Below are 23,574 nucleotides of genomic sequence, written 5' to 3' on the forward strand. Positions count from 1 at the left end.
GTTAGCCGTTATCTCTCCCACGTGTCGGCGAGGATGAGGAGCTGCTGGATGGCCCCAGGCCCCGCAGAGCCTTGTATGGCCATGGCCCGCTGGGAGGGCGACGATAAGCAGCTCACCGGCAGCTATGCGGCCATGTTTAGAACAATGTGTGTTTCTGTTAAATTTAGAGCAGTTATCGGACGCCGCTCTCCCTCCTCAACGCACTCCTCTTCTCCTGCTGCTGCTGGCGAGGTGAGTACCGGCGCTCAGACCGGACGACGAGGAGCAGAATTCACTCAGTTTGTTCATCCAGCTGCAGGTTTCATCCAGCTGTGGAGGAGATGATGATGCTGCTGCTGGTAGGGAGCTGGTACTGATGTGGTACTGTTGTAGTAGTATAGTAGTACTGTTGTATTGTGAGAGTGATGCTGTTTAAACGTTGGGACGATGTTGTGGTAATGTTGCTAAGCGGTTATCTAAATAATCTTGCAGTAATAATGTGTTTGTAGAGAAGTAGAGAAGGATTAGTAATATTCTAGTCGTAGTAGTAAAGATCTGATTGTGCAGTTATCTTTATGTCAGGTGGTAAAAGACATCATGTTTTTGTTCATTCACGTAGAAAATGTAAAACTGTGATGATGTTTTACAGTTAATGTTATGAGTCAGGTTGTAGTGAAGTCCTAATGATGATGATGTATGATTGTTCTTTATTCATTTCAGATGATGTCAGATAATCAGAGTTATTAAAGGGATAGTTCAGGTGTTTCTCAGTTTAGTTGTATGATAGACGGTGTATTACCTCCAGTAGTCGGTGTATTACCTCCAGCAGACGGAGTATTACCTCCAGCAGACGGAGTATTACCTCCAGCAGACGGAGTATTACCTCCAGCAGACGGAGTATTACCTCCAGCAGACGGAGTATTACCTCCAATAGACGGAGTATTACCTCCAGCAGACGGTGTATTACCTCCAGCAGACGGAGTATTACCTCCAGCAGACGGAGTATTACCTCCAGCAGACGGAGTATTACCTCCAGCAGACGGTGTATTACCTCCAGCAGACGGTGTATTACCTCCAGTAGACGGAGTATTACCTCCAGTAGACGGAGTATTACCTCCAGCAGACGGAGTATTACCTCCAATAGACGGAGTATTACCTCCAGCAGACGGTGTATTACCTCCAGCAGACGGTGTATTACCTCCAGCAGACGGAGTATTACCTCCAGTAGACGGTGTATTACCTCCAGCAGACGGAGTATTACCTCCAGTAGACGGTGTATTACCTCCAGTAGACGGTGTATTACCTCCAGTAGACGGAGTATTACCTCCAGCAGACGGAGTATTACCTCCAGTAGATGGCGTATTACCTCCAAGTAGACGGAGTATTACCTCCAGTAGACGGAGTAAAAACCTGCTGCTCGCTTCGTACGTTATCCCCCCCAAAATGGCACCGACGCTCCAGAATGCTCCACGATTCCTGTTCTTTGTTACACACCAGACACATACAGACCTTTACGTTGATATATTATATAACTAGGGCTGTCAAAGTTAACGTGATAACGTGATAACGTGTTAACGCGACGTGATTTTTAGGTTGCAGCAAAATGTACTTAACATATCAAAAGTAAAAGTACTCGTTACTGATGTATTAACACATCGGTTGTAGCTAGTCAAGGTGGAGCTAGTTTTATTAGCTAGTTTAGTCCAGTGGTTCCCAACCTAGGGGTCGTGCCCTCCAATGGGTCACTAGATATAAATCTGAGGGACATAATGGAAGAAAGAAGTTGTGAAACACAAATTTGTTTTCTCTAGTTTAGAGAGGAAATGTCTCTTTTGTGGAACTGGAAGTAAAAGTCCTGAACTATTAGTATTAAAATATACTTAAAGCACCAAAAGTACTCATTATGCAGAATATATGTAGTATATTATTGGATATTATGATTATTGAAGCATTAATGTGTAATGTGTATTAATGTTGCAGCTGGTAGAGATGGGAATAAATACAGCTGCTTTATATACGGCCGGGTCACTATAACAACTAGAGCTGTCAAAGTTAACACAATAATAACTCGTTAATGCAAATTAGTTTTATTTCTTTAACGCATTAACACAATTTAATAACGCAGTTTCAAAACTAGAGTGAAGATAACTGGTATCAGAGTAAACTATAAAACCTGATGAATCCATCGGTACCAACCAGGTCAGACTAGCTGGTCATGAAGGAGGTTAAATAACACTCAAAAGTTACGCTAAATTTTAGCTAGGAAAAAACTGTCATGTCCATTTTCAAAGGGGTCCCTTGACCTCTGACCTCCAGATCAGTGAATGTAAATGGGTTCTATGGGTACCCACGAGTCTCCCCTTTACAGACATGCTCACTTTATGATAATCACATGCAGTAGGAGGAGGAAGAGGAGGAGGAGGAGGAGGAGGTTGGTGTTGAACAGTCAGTGTAGAGGTTTACTGGTGACGGTGTCTCTGTCTCTCGTCTGACGGGTTTTAATTGTTTCACAGCAGCAGAACAAGAAGAACAAGAAGAACTTGATGCTTAATTAACGTTTAGTTTCTGCTCCACAATGAAAACTCTTCTCTCGTCTTTGTGTTTCAGATTTAGATAAAAAAAAGTCCCGTTGTTGTTTTTTTCTTCTTCTACGGTAGGTTTCTGATTTCAATCTACACAGTAGTAGTAGTGGAAGTAGTAGTAGTATTAGTAGTAGTAGTAGTAGTAGTAGTAGTAGTAGTAGAGTACTTTATATACAGTCTGATGTGTAACTGTGTTATCGTAAGGGATAATACTGCAATAGAGCAGGTAGTATAGCAGTATATTTGATGTTATAATACAGTATATTATATGGTATTATGATGTATTGCTGATGCATATAATCATGTTTATGATGTCCTTAAAAATGTATGTAGGAACAAGTTGTTTTAAATTCTCACTTAAATTAAATTCTTTTGATAAATATCCAGTCTGATATTAATAACAATTTAATGTTAATTAATGTGAGTTATAAAAGGACAAATAGATTTTGTTCTAAAATAAAGTATCTAACTAACTAGTGATTATTTGCATTATCACTAGGACGGTCAATCAATTAAAATATTTAATATATATTATAATAATAAAATATATTTATTCGTAAATTAATCACACATTTTGTATCTGTTCTAAATGAACCTTAAAGGGAGATTAGTCAAGTATTTAATCCTCTTATCAACATGGGAGTGGACAAATATGCTGCTTTATGCAAATGTATGTATATATTTATTATTAGAAATCAATTAACACAAATCAATGACAGATATTATCCAGAAACCCTCACAGGTACTGCATTTAGCATAAAACAATATGTTCAGTCCGTTCAGGGCGGGATGGGGACGAGTCAAACAAACACAAGACTTTCAACCAGGAGACGGCTGTTCACGTCCCGTCAAACTAAAAGTAACGTTGACTTAATTTGTCGCATCAGTCTTTAGTCACATGACTCGTCGGTATCGTCAGTCCTGTGAGTCATTAGTCAGTGAAGTTGACGTCAACCAAGAACATTTCCTAACTCGAACTAAGTGGACAGTAGGGGTGGGAAAAAAAATCCATTCACCTATGTATCGTGATTTTTTCTTTAACAATTTTTAAATCGATGTTTTAATGCCAGAATGGATATGTCTGCTTCATCTGAGTCTCTGTGGAGGTAGAAGGCAGTTACCGCTTTTATTGTGGTAGTCTGAGTAACGTGACGTCACATCCGTTCCGTATCCGTCAACCAAAACAAACCTCAGAAAGTAGAAACCATTGGAGGGTCGTCGTGGATACGACCTGCACCCTCCCATGTTAAATCCAGCGTGGAAAACACTACACATCCAGTAAAGGATGGAAACACTTTGGGTTTCACACATTGACAGGAAAAGCAGAGCTAGACAGAGCAGAGCTAAAGCTGCATGCTAACTCTGTCACGGACAGGAAACGTTATGGTATGGCGGTAACGTGGCGGTGGAGCCGGCCGCCGCTCTCGTCTCCGTGGTCAAATGGGCCGACGCTACGACTGTAGAGCACCCAGATACTGACATTTGTGTTCTCTGCATTGAAACGGCCCCGATGGAGCTGACCATGGATGGATAAAGAGAACGGAGCTGACGGGAGAGCTAGAGACCACCTTGGAGAAGTTAGAGGAAGTAGACACGTGGGACTACGTCCGCTTTTCAAAATAAGGTGTTAACAAAGGGAACTGTATATACAAAATACATCTATGGAAATCAGATTGATGGATTATATTCACCAGAAGTGTAAAACATTACATATCCCTTATAAATTAAAAAGAAAATACCACTAATCTGTGAGGAAAATGTCTTTAATCTAAGATTTTTAGGTTGCTGGATAATAAATGTAATCAATAATTCCTGACAATGATCCTGATATATTTGACTTCAGGACATCTCTGACTACATACATGCTGAAAATCAAACATTTATACTGGATTCATTTAGAGATTTTCCAAAGTAAAAGTTCCAAGAAGTGTAATTGAAGTGATTCAACTTGTTCCCTTCATGGTCTAGAGGTAAACAAGTTAATAGAAATCACAATAAATAAGAATATCGAATCGCAATACTTAAAAATCACAATACATATTGAATCGGCACCCAGGTATCATGATAGTATTGAATCGGGAGATAGGTGAATCGTCCCAGCCTTAGTGGTTGTGTTGCCTAAACCTAACTTCCTGTGAAAACAGAAGTTTATTTTGAAAGGACACTATGCATGTAACGAGCGTGGAGTGACACGCCATCTCTGGTTCGTCCAACAGTAACGCTAGAGGGGAACCCCGTGGGTCGGTCTCTGATACCGAGGCGGCGGTATCTGAGAGTTGGGAGTGAGAATGGTTTGGAACTGTGTACAAGAACAGTCTGAATTACTAGTAAATTACTTTTGAGAAAGATTGTAGAAATCAGTATTAAGAACATCTTGTTTTAAAATCATATGTGAACATTCACAACATCTACAGTTAGATTTAGTGTCCCAGAGAAGGAAAAGATTTTCAGTTTAAGGGAAGTGGAGCACGAGTCAAGTCCAGTTTCAAACACGATCCAACAAAAACCAAAGAGTCTCCTTCTGTGTCTCGCAGGTTTAAAGGAGCTCGAGTGTCACCATGAGCCGAGCCGGGACCTCATCCCTGATCTCCACCTATCAGCTGCTCTCCTTGTTGACCATCATCTTAACTGAGCTTCCGTATTCTGCAGCCGGAGGCTCTTCTCTGGCATCCAACAACACGCTCAGCAACAGCACCAAATGTGGAGGCGCCACCGGCTGCGTTGAAGGCGTTATCCTGCCAGTATGGAAGCCAGAAAACCCCGCCTTCACCGACCGCCTCGCCAGAGCCACCATTTACTTTGTGGGGTTGTTTTACATGTTCTTGGGTGTCTCCATCATCGCTGACCGCTTCATGGCATCCATTGAGGTCATCACCTCCCAGGAGAGACAGATCACCATCAAGAAACCAAACGGTGAGAAGATCACCACAACGGTGCGCATCTGGAACGAAACGGTGTCCAACCTGACCCTGATGGCGCTGGGCTCCTCCGCCCCAGAGATCCTCCTGTCCGTCGTGGAGGTTTGCGGTCACAACTTTAACGCCGGCCAGCTGGGCCCTAACACCATCGTAGGAAGTGCCGCCTTCAACATGTTTGTCATCATTGGCCTCTGTGTATCTGTGATCCCTGAAGGAGAAACCAGGAAGGTGAAGCACCTCAGGGTGTTCTTCATCACTGCCACCTGGAGCGTCTTTGCATACATCTGGCTTTACCTGATCCTGGCCGTCTTTTCTCCGGGAGTTGTTGAGATATGGGAGGGGCTGCTCACGCTCTTCTTCTTCCCCCTGTGTGTTGGACTCGCCTACGTGGCTGACCGCCGACTTCTTTTCTACAAATACATGTACAAACGATACAGAGCAGGGAAGCAGAAAGGGATGATCATCGAAACAGAGGGAGAACCAGAGCTTCCCTCGAAGGTCGACATCGAAATGGAAGGGAGAATGCTCAACTCCCACGGAGAGGAGTTTGATTTTAAGGAGCTGGACGAGGATGAGTCCCGCAGAGAGGTGGCCAGGATCCTGAAGGAGCTGAAACAGAAACATCCTGAGAAGGAGATGGAGCAGTTGATGGAGCTCGCCAATTACCAAGTTTTATCCCAGCAACAGAAGAGTCGGGCTTTCTACCGCTGTCAGGCGACCAGGATCATGACGGGAGCAGGCAACATCCTGAAGAAGCACGCCGCTGACCAAGCAAAGAGGGCCAACCAGCACGACATCTGCTCCGAGGTTTCACTCAACGACTTTTCCTCCAAGGTGTTCTTTGACCCTGGTACCTACCAGTGTCTGGAGAACTGTGGCAGTGTAGCGCTGAATGTTGTGCGCCGTGGCGGAGACCTAACGAGCACCGTCTCAGTGGATTACCGGACTGAAGATGGAACTGCAAATGCCGGCTCAGATTACCGGTTCACTGAAGGAACTATCGTATTCAAACCAGGCGAGACCGAAAAGGAAATCCGCATTGACATAATTGATGACGACATCTTTGAGGAGGATGAGCATTTCCTGGTTCACCTTAGCAATGTGAAGGTCATATCAGAGGGCGCAGGCTCAGACGAGTGCAAGGCAAACCACGTGGACGCCCTGGCAAGTTTAGGTCTGCCGTGCACGGCCACCGTCACCATCTTCGATGACGACCACGCCGGGATCTTTACGTTTGAGGAGCCGGCGGTGACCGTGAGCGAGAGCATCGGGGTGATGGAGGTGAAGGTGATCCGGACCTCGGGAGCTCGCGGTGTTGTGGTGGTGCCGTACAAAACCATGGAGGGGACGGCTAAAGGAGGAGGCGAGGACTTTGAAGACACACATGGAGTCCTGGAGTTTGAGAACGACGAGATCTTGTAAGTACAAATCTTCCCTCAAATCTCCAGTGAATGAATCATGTAAATACTGAAGGGAGAGACCGGAGCCAACTTCCTGTATCTTGCAACTCCGGCTCCGCCTCTTAAGGTGGGCTGTTAAGGTGGACCAGCTTTCCTCCTTAAAGAGACGAGCCGCTCCTCTGAGCCGCTCAGCTTTTGAGTTAATTAATCCCGTCAACGGATACCTGTTGTGCTCCTGCAGCTGGTGCACTGCTGCATGCGAGGCACAAATCTTGTAGGTTAACGGTTAATAATCGGTTAACGAGGGTCGGTTATCGGTTAAGACAATTTTTCAAAATGAGCATCCCTATTTCAAGTGGTTAAGTGGTGAGAACACCGCTGCTAAGCAACGGCAATATTAACGTTTCAGTCGGCGTCTAGAAGCCACAGAGACTAACGATTTGGCAAACTAGCAAGTAGGTAACATAAATGCAGGACATTTAAAGACATAATGAGACAGAGGAGAAAGATGAGGTCGTTGGGAATATCAACATTTTCCTCAGACATATTTTAGAATTACGAAGAAAAACAATATACGACTAAAATTACAATACATTAACTTATTATGCACCGTTTCTGTCAACACGATAAAGCATGTCACAAGTCCTGAACTCTTTCAGAAACGTTCCACTTCCGGAGGTCGTGAATAAGGACTCTACTGGTGAACTCTACTGGTGAACACGGTAAACACCACCACATCTGAAGGAACCACAGATCTGAAATAGCTGCCAAAATTAAAACTGCTTTTTTTGGCACAGATACAAAAACTGTACTTTTTTTAGACACTTTGAGGAACAAAATTTTTTTCACCAAAGTAAAGGAATAGGTCATCACAGCCTCATGTTGTCTGAACACAAGAACATAGTTTGAATGAAATAACATCTACATTTGTGGTTTAAATCAGGAAATCAAAGAATAGTAAAAGAATGAGAACGTGTCAGTTGGTTTCTTCACTGAAAGCACCGAGGCTCAATACCCAGTGAATCAGCAGCAGGCTGTGAGATAGGAAGTATTGATGATCAGGGATTTAGGACCGTAGCTCCGCCTCCAGTGGGTCATGTGACAGGTTTACATGCCTCACATAGCGGCTGCAGGCTGCAGACTCTTTCCATGTCTGCCGGCAGCAGGAATGTCGTGACAACAGGTTTATTTCCAGAGCATAAACACGGCCGCTGGCTGAGAAGGAAGTGAAATGGAAAAGGTGCCACGCTGGTCCTCTGTCTCAGTATTGATGAGGACGCTGCCCTACATTCATCCTGCTGGGACGGCCTTATATAGATATCAGCCGTCAGCCGGATACGACCAGCTAGTTGGACCCATTCATCAGCTGCACATTTATTCATTGTTGATATTCACTTATCAATATTAGTGTCTTAATAATCTCCATGTACCATCAATTCTGTAGGCTTATATTAAAGGACCAATTAGAGGGATCTAATGGCAGAAATGGAATAATATATTATTAGTTTATTTAGTGTATAAACATCTGAAACTAAGAGTCTTGTTGTTGTTACGCCACTCAGCCGCCGGGAAACAAGACACAGGAAACCTCTGTTGGTCTGGAGAAGCTAGTAGTATGCATCTGTGGTCACCCAGAGCTACGATAGTCCATTACATCTGTACAGAGACCAGAAACCACAGACTGTCTCTGGTAGAAACAACAACGTCTCTAGATGACGTCATGTTGAGTGTTGATGGAGCAGCTGCATAGCCTGACACTGATCCATCCAGACTCCATTCAGAAAACAAGCATTTTAAAAGTTGTCTGCTTGTCGTCATGGTAACAGACCTGACAAAGCATGAATTCAGACTTTTTACTAATCAGCATCATTATGTAGTTATTTCAGCATCATTTTGATCTGGTTATTGATATTAAATCACAGCACAATCTGTTTATTTTGGGATCATACCGCAGTAGAGACGTGAGGCTGCTAGATACAGTCACTGTATGTGAATACAGCTCGCCGCCGGGTGACGTTATGAACCCAGACACGACGGCGTTTGGTTTTCTTTTTTGGGACTTCACCAATGTAGACAAAGCAGCAACAGAGGTTATTTCTTCCATGGCTGATGGAGGAAAAGTTGTTGGTATCCATGGAGACAAGCTCCTCCTCCTCTCCGGAGCGTCTAGAGAGAATGAACAGATGATAGCGGCGGTCCAACTCACGCCAGTAAAGTAAGGCGAAGATTTGCTTCACTCTTGATGTGAACACTGTTGGAGAATCCCAGAGAGGATCTTTGGGTCCGTTCAGAGCTGCTCTGTGAGACAGGAGCTTCACTCTGCTGCTGTTTATGTGGACGGGATTATTTGAGTGCGATCAGGTTACGGCAGAGCTCGGAGATCATTTCCTGTTAGCTTCCATCAAACCTCTGACAGCTGACTAACATCCGTCACATCTGATTGGTCGCAGGTGTTTCAGCAGCAGCAGCGTGTTTTAATGTGTTTGCTAACAGTTTCATGGTGGTTGAGTGACGTCTTTCCTCCAGATGAGCTCGAACTGCAGCTAATAAATAATCTGTGTTGTTGTTGTTGCAGATTAAATAAATGAGATATTATAACCAGTCAGCTTCAGAGGTCATTTAATTAAAACTTGATTTATTTTACTCTTCTACTTATCGTTCAATTGATCATTTTAGTCTTTAGCTCCTTTACTGTATTTCTCTATTTATTTAGCATTTAACCATTTATCTATTTATCCCAGAGGAACATTTAAATAGACAAACAGAAGAGTCCAATAAATTAAGTTTCAATTAATTTTATCAACAAGTAAATTAAAAAAAGTTTTTGGAAGTTAAAGGAAAAATATAAATATTCTTGTTTCTTTTTACGCTCCATTTTAATGATTTAACCAACATTGTTTTCATTGATGTGATAGTTAGTTTGATTTTTGACTTGTCTGCTAACTGTATGGAGGAGGGAAGCTGCCAAAATCAAAAATAGATGAATAAATAAATAAATGACTTGATAAATGAATAAATATGTCATTAAATGTAGTAAACAAATATTAAAAGTAAATGTATTAATTAATTGATAAAATGTGACATAAATTGATATATCTGTTTTAATTAGCTTCTTTATTTATTTATCTTGTATTTACTCTTCTCTTTAATTTCCCCTTTTATTTATTTTGGCATTTATTTTTATTTTGGCATTTATTTTTTATTCATTGTTGCAATTTCAAAAATTCAATTTGCATCGCTGATGGTATGAATGGTTTTGATGGGTAATATTGTCAGGCGAGTATTTAGAACTTTCGTGTTTATTCGTCATGCCCTCGATGTGTAACGGCCTTTAGGGGTTCATTTCACCCTCTGCGGTGCTCTGTGGTTTCTGTTTGTCTTATTAGTGCAGGTTTAGCGGCCACAAACGCCCCACAATCTTTTTGTGAATTCGCCCCTCAGTGTTGTTAATCCATCTCTTGTGAGTCCCCCTTTATATTAGTGACAGACCATATTTAATTTGTTTTAAGCGTGTGTTTCCAATGTTGTTGTCGGGGTTGAAGTGGTTGTTGGATGTTTGTTGACCGGCTGCAGACTTTCTGTTTCTCCCACTTGTTCCATCTTCTCTCTGAGTGTGAGAGGATCTCCAGCTGGGTGTCTCAGATGTCTTTTGTCCCGCTGTTAGTCCTAACGGGCTCCTGGCGTGACAGCAGATAAACATCACGCAGCTCTCTTCCTTATTAGGCAGCCGGCGTTGAGCAGCAGTGGGATCCTGCTCATCGTCCAGAGCTCAGCCCATAAAGCAGACAGATGACTGCAGCTGGTTCCTCTCAGCGGCGTCGACCACGAGGGAGGTCGCCGCTGGCTGGCAGCCACCGTCCAAACCTCACCATGCGCTTTATTTCCACTTCTGTCGGTTTCCCTCTACAGAAAACTGATCGGGCTCCAGTCAAAGATGCAGAGATAATGAGCAGATCCACTAATATTAATATTAAATCTAGTGACTCCGTGTTAGAGTAACATGTCTTTGGTTGTGAACGCAGAGAAACAGTTTTTTAGCCTCTTTTAGCTCCTAGTTTTAGTCCTCCTTAATAACTGTTTTACATCATCTTCAGGTCGTTTAATATCAATCAGGATATCAACTCTTATTCTTTAGTTTGGTCGACGTTTTCTAAAACTGTGACCAAAGAACGTGTCCTGAAACCTCCAAACCATCAATCTGCTGGTATTAAATAAACATGGAAATGGATGAAGGCGACTTTCTGTTTCCACGCCGCTGGCGCGCATGCACACACACACACACACACACACACACACACACACACACACACACACACACACACACTCAGTGGATCTGTCCAATGAGGGCTGCTGTAGCCTGCAGCCTGGTGAAGCCTCCATCACTGAAGGCAGAACAAACCAACTGTGTCATCACTTTCTTCATGTTGGATCATGTTGTGACCTGAAATCAAACTGGTCTGAACTGGAAACTCAACACTCGTCTTTAATCTAATCACCAGCTGGTCTTCTGGTTCCTGTTCCTGTATCACTGATCCATCTGCAGCTGGAACATGAACTGACCACAAGTCCAAGTGTCAAATATACGATTATGTCAGATACTGACATTTCTGCAAACAACGGATACGTTGAATGTCGACGTTTCTGCATTGTCTCAAAGCAACTGACGTAGTGCAGCCACGGACTGAATATCAGAAGTGGACGTAGTCACCGTGACGTCACCCGTCGGTTTGTGGACTGCCGTTTTGAAGCCTCAAGTTCGGCATTTTGGGCGTTTGCTATTTATTCATGATCGTTACATTGTTGCGTGACGTTGTTACGTTATGTTGTTGCGTGACGTTACGTGACGTTACGTGACCTTACGTTGTTATATTACGCTGTTACATTACGGTGTTACGTTACATTGTTACATTACGTTGTTACATTGCGTTGTTACATTGTTTCGTTATGTTGTTGCATTAAGTTGTTAAGTGACGTTACCTTACGTTGTTACATTACGTTGTTACATTACATTACATTGTTACGTTACATTGTTACATTACGTTGTTACATTATGTTACATTGCTACATTACGTTGTTACATTGTTTCGTTATGTTGTTGCATTAAGTTGTTAAGTGACGTTACCTTACGTTGTTACATTATGTTGTGTTACATTGTCACATTACGCTGTTAAGTTATGTTGTTTTGTTACGTTGTTACGTTACGTTGTTGCATTAAGTTGTTAAGTGACGTTACCTTACGTTGTTATATTACGGTGTACATAACGTTGTTACATTCTTATGTTACGTGACGTTACGTTACATTCTTATGTTACGTCATTAAGTTACGTCGTTACACTATTACGTTACGTTATTATGTTATTGTTTTAACACAAACTATGATGTTTTTTCTAACCTTAACCTAGCAGTTTTATTGCCTAAACGTTAACCATGTTTTTATCACGTTGTTATATTGTGCATTTCTGTAAGTGTGATACGAGGCTGATATGAAACGTATTTATGAAACTATTATTTCTGGTTCAAAAACGTAGACATTCAACGTATCCGTGGTTTGCAGAAACGTAAAACGGTAAATTTTTTCTGTCGGCTGGGTTGGAGTTGAACCAATCACCATCAGTGCTTCTCTTTCAGGAAATGTTTCTCTAAATGTTGTTTTGTTTTCCTGCCGTCTCCACCACCTCCAACACCGTCTCTGACATCATCCACCTTTTATCCACCATGTTTTCTTCATCACTTCAGAACGTCTGCACACTTCTCCTCCTCCTGCAACCTTTCTATCTGTCCGTCTGCTTTTTCTGTTTCAGCAAAACTATTCAGATCAATATAATTGATGATGAAGAATATGAGAAAAACAAGAACTTCTTCCTAGAGATGGGAGAGCCTCGGCTGCTGGAGATGAGTGAGAGGAAAGGTGGGGGCGTCGCCTTCCTGTGCTGTAACCCCGCCCTCTTCACTAATGACCTTTAACCTCTGTTAACTCAAGCTCACCTCAACACCTCACAGGGAGAAACAACACCGAGCAATCTGTCGGAGATATTTAGACTGTTAAAGTCACAATGAATGTCAGAGCACACTGCATCAAAACTCTCCTCCTCCTCCTCCTCTTCATCACTCAGTGAAATGTGAACAGGCTGATATCATTCAGTGTGACTTACACTTCCCCAGGATGTGTAAGTCCATAAATCCACGTAGAAATCATAGAAAAAGACGCCGCAGAACTTGAGAATCATCATTTTTTTACAGTAATCTCTACGGAAGCCCAGAACAGCCACGCTCGCAGCATTTTATTTAACGCTCAAGAAAAACAAGCTTTGTTATTGAGGTGAGATAATCAATCAATATCAGATCAGCAGTGCCATGCCAGCATGATGCATAGACGGCGTCTTGACAACTGTAACAACTGATTTAAGTTGAAAATGTCAGATCAAGGAGTACCCGTTATTGGGTCATTTGCGTATTGCATTATTTATTTATTTCTGCATTTTCCCTTCGCAATTAACCATTTATTTATTTCCCCAAACTTATTTATTTCGGTGTTCATTTCTTTATACATTTCATTTTACATTTCTTTAGAAGTAAAGAAATATCAATTTATGTCACATTTCATCAATTAATTAATGGCTACATTTAATTTTAATATAATTTTTTGCTACATTTAATGACATATTTATTTATTTATTTTTGTATTTATTTATTTATTTATTTATTTATTGAGTCATTTATTTATTCATTCATTTATTTTTAATTTTGGCAGGTTCTGTCCTCCATAAGTTTCATGTCCATCCAAGACTTGAAAAGCTCTGACTTTATTTACTAAAAGAGTTTCTCCTACTTTGCAACTTTATTGTCAAAACCTCAGAAATGAAATCAGCAGTGTGTCTGACTGGATACCACGAGGTGTAGGTGTAGGTTTCATTGTGACTTTAACCTCAAAGTTCGGTCCCTCCTCCCTGAAGGCCAGATGAGGTGAGCTCATCCCTGTTGCCACGGCGTTGCCACGGTGACACCATAACGACGGAGTCCTGTCGTACTGCATCTATCAGCCTCTATGAATGTGTTTGAATGTGTGTTGGTGTACTAATGCATGACCCCTGACCCCTGACCTCCCCCCCCCCACTGTGTTCACAGGAAGACCATAGCAGTTAGTATAATTGACCACGAGGAGTACGATAAGCAGGCCAGCTTCTACATAGAGCTGAAGGAGCCATGTTGGAACAAGAGGAGATGGACAGGTGTGAAGAGGCACCTTGACCTCTCTGATGACCTTTCACTTTTCCTTCCTCTACCTTGAGGCGCTCTTTTCCTCCTGTTAGCTCCTGTTACTGTCGCTGTGCTGCTTCCTCCTTCACCACAATGTTATCAGCCGACTGAGTGGGCGCCATCAGCCGTTATCACGACAGTTCTGATGCTTCAGACGGGCCAAACTGCACCAGCCAACGTCATTATAGCCAACGTCATCATGAGGTCATGATGAGGTCATGATGAGGTCATAATGAGGTCATGATGAGGTCACGGTGTTAGCTGGAGGCTAAACAAAGGAAAGACTGGAGGCTAACTAACACTAGCAGTGGGCTAAAGTTACACATCTAAAATGTCATCTTGCTGTGTTGTTGGCTGCCAGAATCCAGATATCACAACATTAGAGATGACTAACTGTGATTGGAGGCTCTAGCGAGCTACACCACCCTTTCTCTCCGTCTCTGAAACGCTTCTCCGATATTGTCCGACTCTCTTTCTGACTGACTTTACTGAAGGATAGTTAACTATAGAGATCCAAAGATTTATACGCCCTCAGTTTATCTTTACAGCGCTGCCGTTGGCCAACAGCCCGCTGGTCGGACCGCCGGCTACTTAGCTAGCTTAGCTCGCTAATTCCACCGTGCTGTCATGAAACATAGAAAATGAGGCGAACAAAGTCGTCCCTCATCTGGTGATAGCACGGTGCTTACCTACGCTGAGACCAGAGTGTGAGGATGAAGCATTAAGTTGTTAACTCATTTAGTGACTGGCTGGTTAGCCAGCTTGCTAATTCCACCATACTACAGGAAATGAGTCCAACAGAGGACAGCGTTGGGTCGCGGTCCCTCTGCCTCACTCCTCGCCGCCAGGAGACGACTTCACTGGGAGGAGAGCAGAATTAACGTTAGCCAGCCGTGTCCTCCTCCTGCAGTCGTCTCCAGCGGCGTAGTGGTCTAATCTGGTCCCGTTGGTTCATGTTAACGTTCTCAACTCCCACTGGTGATCCTGGAGAGAGAGTGACGGCACATGTTGAGAGAAACTAGGATTTTCTTCAGCCAATGTTAAAAAAACAAGCCAACAATACTTACTAGCCAGCGTTAGCTAACGTGTTCAGAGGATTATTCTGCCTCCACTAAACACGTCACCATGGTTACTGACGGAGAAGAGGTCGATACTACGTCACCTGACTTCCTCCTTTGCTCCTGTTATAATCACTTCGGCCGCTAGAGGTCGGCGTCGTCTCCTTGTATTCTGAACCTACTAGTAGGTGCAGCAGGCCCCCTCTAACCCAGATCTATGAGGCTGATAAAAAAAACTGATAACGCCCATTCAATCGGCTGATATCATTTGACGCGGTTGTGTCACAACCCTACTGGTCAGAGCCATTATTGGAGGGTTTATAGAACCAGTCAGAACTGGTTTAGACTTGTTCAGATTAACTATGACATGTAACCAGTCAAGAGAAGTTGAGACTAATTAGGACTGTTTACAGGACAGAAGGGGACTGGTTATGACTGGTTGGGACATGGTGGGACAGTTTAGGACAGGTGTACGGTCTGTTTGTCCCTGTCGTATTAAACCTGCCTGTGTGTGTATTCGTCTAATGTCACATTAAACACTAAACAGCACGTCTCACAGTCCAACACGTTTTCTCTTCATGTTCATCAATGTAGCGTTCAGGGCCCAGTTCTTCTTTATCTTGATTTGATTGGTGATGTCTGTTTAACGTACAGGTTTATTCTCAGGACATAGAATTTTCTAGATGAATGGCCATAAACAAATCATTTTCAGTTACAAATGACTTGTTTGTCTAAACCAGGGGTCAGCGACCTTTACTATCAACGGAGCCATTTTAGGCAAAAAAAAAGGAAAAAGAAATGTACTACGGAGTATTAGGGCCACATTGAGGGGGAAAAAATCGTAATATTACGAGAATAAAATCATAACTTAACGAGACTTTTTTTTTATATATTACGAGAATAAAGTAAAAATTTTACAAAAAAAAATTGCAATATTCCGAGAATAAAGTCATAACTTAACGAGAAAAAAATCGTTATATTACGAGAATAGTCATAATATTACGAGAATAAAAAGTCGTAATATTACGAGAATAAAGTCATAACTTAACGAGAATTTTTTTTAATATTACGAGAATAAAGTCATAATTTTACGAGAAAAAAAGAAAATAACATGTAAAATTACTACTTTATAATATTATAACTCTCGTAAACCTATGACTTTATTCTCGTAATATTACGACTTTATTCTCGAAATCTCAGATTTTCTTTTTTCTTCAATGTGGCCCTAATACTCACAGTACATAGACCTACAACAATGACAAATAAAAATGTAAACAGTTATTCATATCCATTGTTAAAACTCCACAGGGAGCCGCTGGAGAGGAGCTAAAGAGCTGCAGGTTGCTGACTGCTGGACTGGAGGGATGATGAAAAATGATGATATGATTTTAAATGAGACCAAACCAAACTAAACTGAGCCGAGTTCTTTCTTTAACTTCTAGTTTGTTTTCATCTCTTTTGTTTTTCTGCTTCGTCTTGTTTCTTCTCTTCAGCCATGTTGCTTCAGGAAGTCGGTAAGCTGCTTTAATCTTCCTGCTGACTGTTTCTGGTTCTGTCTTCTTCATTCATTCATCAGATCTCCGCCAGCATTCAAATTCAGTTTCTATATTATTAAAATGAAGAATGAAAATGTAAAATCAGAACTAATGTTGACTTCCTGTTTCATATTTTCTAATCTTTCAGGTGGATTCGTGAAAACAGGTGAGTGAACACAAACACAGACTCATTTCTAGTGATGTCATACGGGAATGTTTCCTGTTGATCTGAGTTAACTGATCCTGTTTGACTTCTTACCAGACCAACAGCGTTATGGTAAGACTCCTCTTAGAGGTGGAAATGTTTGCTTTAAAGTGTTTCTGCACTTTAAAACAACAACATGTACAATAACAGAGATGCACCCCCCAACACGTCACAGTGAAACCTCCCGTTTATCATTCAATCTATAATATTAAATGTTCTCCTGGCTGCATCACAACTGGTAGCGGACGTCTAATATATGGAGACAAACTAGTGTCGATACTGGTTACAAATGTGAGAACAAATAAAAACGAGATTTACGGATCTGTGCGGCGATTCGTGAGTCATCTACGGTGTTCACAAATACAAATAAATATCAACCAATGTCAACAAATTTGGATTTTTGAACACCATGAACTCGGCACAAATCATTTGTCTCCAACATTGAAGTTAATTTCTCTGCAGCGTCTTTCACTGCATGTTGGTTTTAATCTGTCGTCACAATTAGATCCTAATATTTCAATGACGCCCGAGTCATTTGGGGTTTTACAGGAGCGTTTACTCTTCTATAAGTTTTTCCTTTATTTTTCCTAAAAACTACGTTCCCATACAATTAAACTGCATTCTCAATTATGTTTGGAAGGAAATTAGGTATTTTGTTGCAGGTTATGTTTCACTTTGACGTGACACAAATACGTTTGTAAATCCGCGAACGGCTGCGGCGAGTAACGTAGTATATCGAGCGACCGTTTATGAAAGTTACGTTGAATAAAAACTAGAGCGGTCAACTGATTATAATATTTAATCGCAACTTAATCGCACATTTTTTTATCTGTTCAAAATGTCTCTTAAAGGGAGATTTTATACTCTTATCAACATGTGAGTGGACAAATATGCTCCTTTATGTAAATGTATGTATATATTTATTATTGTAAATCAATGAACAACACAAAACAATGACAGATATTGATCCAGAAACCCTCACAGGTACTGCATATAGCATAAAACAATATACTCCAATCATAACATGGCAAACTGCAGCCCAACAGGCAGCAACAGCTGTCAGTGTGTCAGTGTGCTGACTTGACTATGACTTGCCCCAAACTGCATGTGATTATCATAAAGTGGGCATGTCTGTAAAGGGGAGACTCGTGGGTACCCATAGAACCCATTTTCATTCACATATCTGGAGGTCAGAGGTCAAGGGACCCCTTTGAAAATGGACATGAAAGTTTTTCCTCGCCAACATTTAGTGTAACTTTGGAGCGTTATTTAACCTCCTTCATGACCAGCTAGTCTAACATGGTTGGTACCGATGGATTCATCAGGTTTTATAGTTTCATATGATACCAGTATCTTCACTCTAGCTTTAAAACTGAGCTGTTACAACCTAAAAATCACAAGTTGCTTTGAAGAAATTAGTTGTTGTAAATTAATTTGCGTTAACGCAAAATAATTCAACAAGTCTGAAGCTCTACGCCAAAAAAACATCTGATTGGTCCCAACGACGGCTCGGGTTAGTGAACTCTACTGTCAACATCCAGGGTCCTAACTACACGCATCAACGCTGCACGTCAACCACTGCTGACCTCACAGACCCCGTGGTGCGATGATGCTCTTCTCTTCACCGACTGACTCGACCTCTGACCTCTTCAACCGCTGAGGCTGATGGGAAATCATCTCCTCTGAGGTCACGTCTCACTGAGCATGCTCTGTGTTTTTTTTATTTCATTTAGTTTCAGACAAACTTCCTGTTGGTCATGCCAACATGTTTCTCTCCAGCTTCATGGATCCATAAGAAGACGAAGCAGCTGTTATTATCATAATCTCAGATTATTCATCATGTTGTTGAGGTTTGTTCCAGCGTCATCGCCACACGGCTGAGTGGAAACACACCGCCGGATGTTAAACATTCACAGAGTCTGTCCAACACCGACGCTGGTGTTCCTCCATCCAGTTAAAAAACGGCTTCAATGGATGAAAGTCATCCTTTTACAGCGTTCATCTTTCCCAGATGTTGTTTTAGTCGTTGTTGTTGTTGTTGTTGTTGTTGTTTTTGTTGTTGTTGTCGTTGTACGGAGGCCGTGGTGTTCCAGGACTTTCTCTGGCTCAGGTTCAGATTCTGGTTCCCTGTTCAGGTGGAGACGTCTACAGGAAGGTCCAGGGACGAGACCACCCCGCCCCCTCCGCCATCATCAACATCACAGGTACGTCCATCTGTCTGTCCACCACCTATCTGTCCATCTCCATTCATCTATCTTCCATGAAATCCATCCATCCATCCCACTCCTCCTGTGTTGTTCTGATCCTTGTTGACTGTGAAGCATCAGTGATGATGAGTTTTACCATTAAACCCTCTCTGTCTATCTGTCTCTCTGTCTCTCTGTCTCTCTGTCCCTCTGTCTCTCTGTCTCTCTGTCTCCCACCCCAAGAGGAGGGAGGTGAGGAGGTTCTGACCAAGAAGGAGGAGGAGGAGAGGCGGATCGCGGAGATGGGCCGACCGATGCTGGGCGAGCACATCAAACTGGAGGTCGTCATCGAGGAGTCGTACGAGTTCAAGGTGGGATCAGTTTCCCTTTAAAATGGTATCATAATTAAAACATCAAAATAAATATTAGGGCTATCAATCGATTAAAATAGTTAATCGTGATTAATCGCATATTTTGTATCTGTTTTAAATGAACCTTAAAGGGAGATAGTTAAGTATTTAATCCTCTTATCAACATGAGAATGGGCAAATATGCTGCTTTATGCAAAATGTATGTATATATTTATTATAGTAAATCAATTAACAACACAAAACAATGATAGATATTGTCCAGAAACTCTCACAGGTACTGCATTTAGCATAAAACACTATGCTCAAATCATAACATGGCAAACCAGACCCCTTTGAAAATGGCCATGACAGTAAGTGTTTTTTCTGTGGACAGAATTTCTTCATTTGTTAACACAAGGCTGTTATTCTGAAATATGTGCCGGACAGTGTTCTAGAACATGCAGTGACTTGCAGAGCTCCATGAATGAATACAGTACGGAGTTTTAATTGTGGATTATTACTATTATTTACAATTTACCACACGTTTCTTAACCTTTCTCGGTCTAAACTAAATATAAATTATATTTATAATGCAATGGCCATTAAAAGGAAAACTCTATATAGAAAGAAAGAGCTGACAGCAGCAGCAACCTAAAAATCACAAGTTGCGTTGATGCGTTTAAGAAATTAGTGGCGTTAAAACATATCTGCGTTAACGTGTTATCTTTGACGAAACCTAAAATAAACACATACAGTCAAATCTAAAGCGTAACATCCGTGTTCAGATGACCAAACTAATGGGATGATCCGTAAAAAGATCAGCAGGAACAGGATCTGACCGTGTCATTGTTTGACCTTTTCAGAGCACCGTGGATAAACTCCTGAAGAAGACCAACCTGGCGCTGGTGATCGGGACCAACAGCTGGAGAGAGCAGTTTGTGGACGCCATCACGGTCAGCTCTGGTAAGAAGGTCACCCCAGTTTGTTTCCTCTCGTAGTTGGAGGGGTCGTTCAGACGAGGACGGATAAAGAAATCCGGCTCCATTAATGACTCACAGAATTAAAAGTGTTTGTAGATGAAACTGACCAGCTTGTTGACCCCTGGCTCCGCCTCCCTCTCCTGCCCAGGTGATGACGACGATGAATGTGGCGAGGAGAAGCTGCCCTCCTGTTTCGACTACGTCATGCACTTCCTCACCGTCTTCTGGAAGCTTCTGTTCGCCTTAGTCCCCCCCACCGACTACCTGAACGGCTGGGCGTGCTTCGTCGTCTCCATCTCCGTCATCGGCATGCTGACGGCGGTCATCGGCGACCTGGCGTCGCATTTCGGCTGCACCGTCGGCCTCAAAGACTCCGTCACCGCGGTGGTGTTCGTAGCTCTGGGCACATCTGTACCAGGTCTGTTACAAACCTCTCTTCAGTTACAGTAAAACACAGAACATTCATTTAGCAGACGCTGTCGTCTAAAAACAACTTCACAAGATTAGTGAAACATTAAGAGTCTGACAGCTTTAAACGGAACAGAGACGTCATCCTATTAGAGCTGGACGATCCACCCATCTCCTGATTCTATACTGTCACCATACATCTAACATCTTAACATGGGAGTGCAGGTCGTATCCACGCTGACCCTCCAACGTTTTATACTTTCTGAGGTTTGTTTCGGTTGACGGATACCGAACGGATATGACGTCACGTTACTCAGACTACAATAATAAACTTCGTTCTACTTGTAAATAAATATTGAATCGCAATACTTAAAACTTGCAATACATATCAAATCTACACCTAGGTATCATGATGGTATTGAATCAGGAGGTACTGTAGTGAACCGTCCAGCTCTAGTTTGGACTATAGGCAAAAGTTTGCAACAACTTGATGGATCTAAAACACTCCTCTCCACTTTCTCTCCACCTCAGACACCTTCGCCAGTAAGGTGTCCGCCATCCAGGACCAATACGCCGACGCCTCCATCGGCAACGTGACAGGAAGTAACGCCGTCAACGTCTTCCTGGGTATCGGCGTGGCCTGGTCCATCGCCGCCATCTACCACTACTCTAAGGGTCAGGAGTTCAGAGTCGACCCGGGCACGCTCGCCTTCTCCGTCACACTCTTCACCATCTTCGCCTTCATCACCATCTTCGTCCTCATATACCGGCGCCGGCCCGAGATCGGCGGGGAGCTCGGCGGACCCAGAGTCCCCAAGATCCTCACCAGCTGCCTGTTCTTCAGCCTGTGGTTGATGTACATCGTCTTCTCCTCGTTGGAGGCCTACTGCCACGTAAAAGGCTTCTAAAAGTTCTGATGGTTCTGACAGATGAACCCTCCTGATGGATTTCTAAAGGTTCCTGCACCGGTTCCTATAATTTCTGTTATTTGTCTAAAGGTTGTAACAGGTTCCTGACAGCTGATGCATTCCTAAAGGTTCTAGAGGACATGCAGCGGTTCTGACGGGTTCCTGGGGATGAACTCATCGTAGTTCTAATAGTTATTTTGAGCTTTCTAAATGCAGATAAATAAATATTCTGCTGGACTCTGTATAGTTTTTTATGTTCTTTAAAAAGTCTAACAGGTTCAAAACAACTTTGATGGGTTTCTAAAGATCCTGACGGATTCTACAGCTTCTCAACAGTCCTGATGGATTTCTAAAGGTTCCAGTAGGTTCCTGCATAATGTGACAGGTTCCAGGTATTTCCTCTAAGAGTCTGGATAAACCTCTAATGAGTCTAGTTCCTGAATGTTCCTTTAATTTAATCTGTTATTTGTCAAAAAGCTTGTATAGAAATCTAAAGCTTGTTCCTGACAGTTGGTTGATTTCTGGAGGTTCTGGTGGACATTTAACAGTTCTAACAGGAACTCATCAGGACTTGACATTAAGCTTTTACAGCCAGTAGATGAGATGTTTTATTTGCCCGATAGCCAAACTTACTTGTCGGAAATGAAAAATGTATATTATTAGATTATTAGAATTTAATAACGTACAAAACTTACAATTAATATGCTTTCCTCAAAGCCACCAGACTCCATTGACAGAAACAGTAGTTTGACCTTGCTGATCGTTGTAAAACACACCCCAAGTTAAGCTGGTTTACTGAAGGGATTTCCACTCTAAAGAACAATAATATAACAAACATGACAGATGTCAGCATTTAAGAGAAAGAAGAAGCTTTGTTTCATCTTTTATAAAAAGAGCGCCATCATGATGTAGTACCTGTGACATCACCAGGTTGGTCAGCTCGGCTGAGTTACACAGATCCAACGGTAGAGAGACCATGCGAGACAGAGACTGAGGAGACACAGGACAGAGGAAAACAAAAAAGAGAGGGACACTATTGTTCCTGGATGTAAAGATAAGTTTTGCTTCTGCTAGCTAGCTAGCTAGCGGCTCAACATTAGCATCCCAAAACTACCGTCAAAAACTACAGACATCATCGTCCTGATGTTACCCGTGTTCTCCTTCAACTAACCAACTAACTATCGTTCGTAATCACTCGGAGCACCAGAACGCTCTCTGACAAACTGGACCGTTGGTATATTCAGAGCGCTGTTTGTAACGTAACGTAACGTAACGTCACCGTTCAGTTATTCAGGGCACCTTAGGGCGGCCGAGCGTACTCTGGGCACTCCAATGAAAGCTTTAATGCTGATCTCCTGAACGTATATTTCTACTATCAGGGCATCATCACTAAGAAAGATCACATTTATTTATCACTTGCCTGATCAGACAACTACATGAGGCATTAGCCCAAATACGGCGTTTACTTGCCCCGAGCAAGCGTTACTGTCGAGCCCTGTTCATACAAGACAAGTTCAGAAACCTGCAACAATACTCAACAGACAACTAATAACTGTTTTATTGATCTTTCTTTGGTCATTTTGATTAATCTCTAATATACTAACTGTATGTTAAAGGTCTAACAGGTTCAAAACATATTTGAAGGGTTTCCAAAGCTCCCTGACAGATTCTACGTGTTCCTGACGGTCCTGATGAATTTCTCCTGAAACTCCTCTTGGACTTCCTCTGGTGTCTCTATCGGACCGTTCTCTGGCTGCTGAGAGCTGAAGTCTGGACTATCTTCATCCTCACAAACCTCCCGAACATTT

The 23,574-nt window shown here is 42.3% G+C and overlaps 2 protein-coding genes across 6 annotated transcripts in view; one reads left to right on the top strand and one right to left on the bottom strand.

Moving 5' to 3' along the window:
• LOC119484981 (NACHT, LRR and PYD domains-containing protein 12-like) overlaps nt 1-23,574 on the bottom strand; it is a 956,516-nt gene that overhangs the window by 469,314 nt on the left and 463,628 nt on the right. The window lies entirely within an intron of this gene.
• LOC119484987 (sodium/calcium exchanger 1-like) lies at nt 85-22,008 on the top strand. 5 transcript variants are annotated; one of them, XM_037764207.1, is made up of 11 exons: nt 85-231; nt 5,096-6,897; nt 12,681-12,787; nt 16,688-16,708; nt 16,878-16,895; nt 16,992-17,006; nt 19,070-19,138; nt 19,364-19,491; nt 20,334-20,433; nt 20,599-20,868; nt 21,390-22,008. In XM_037764207.1, exons 2-11 carry the CDS (start codon nt 5,120-5,122, stop codon nt 21,764-21,766), a joined length of 2,883 nt encoding a protein of 960 aa, XP_037620135.1. In that variant the 5' UTR covers nt 85-231; nt 5,096-5,119; the 3' UTR covers nt 21,767-22,008. The 5 variants fall into 5 exon arrangements, with proteins under 5 accessions (XP_037620135.1, XP_037620134.1, XP_037620132.1 ...); XM_037764206.1 differs by having other exon boundaries at nt 204-338; XM_037764204.1 differs by lacking the exon at nt 85-231 and adding an exon at nt 2,451-2,632.

This window comes from Sebastes umbrosus, chromosome 3, assembly GCF_015220745.1.
Source record: "Sebastes umbrosus isolate fSebUmb1 chromosome 3, fSebUmb1.pri, whole genome shotgun sequence".
Lineage (NCBI taxonomy): Eukaryota > Metazoa > Chordata > Actinopteri > Perciformes > Sebastidae > Sebastes > Sebastes umbrosus.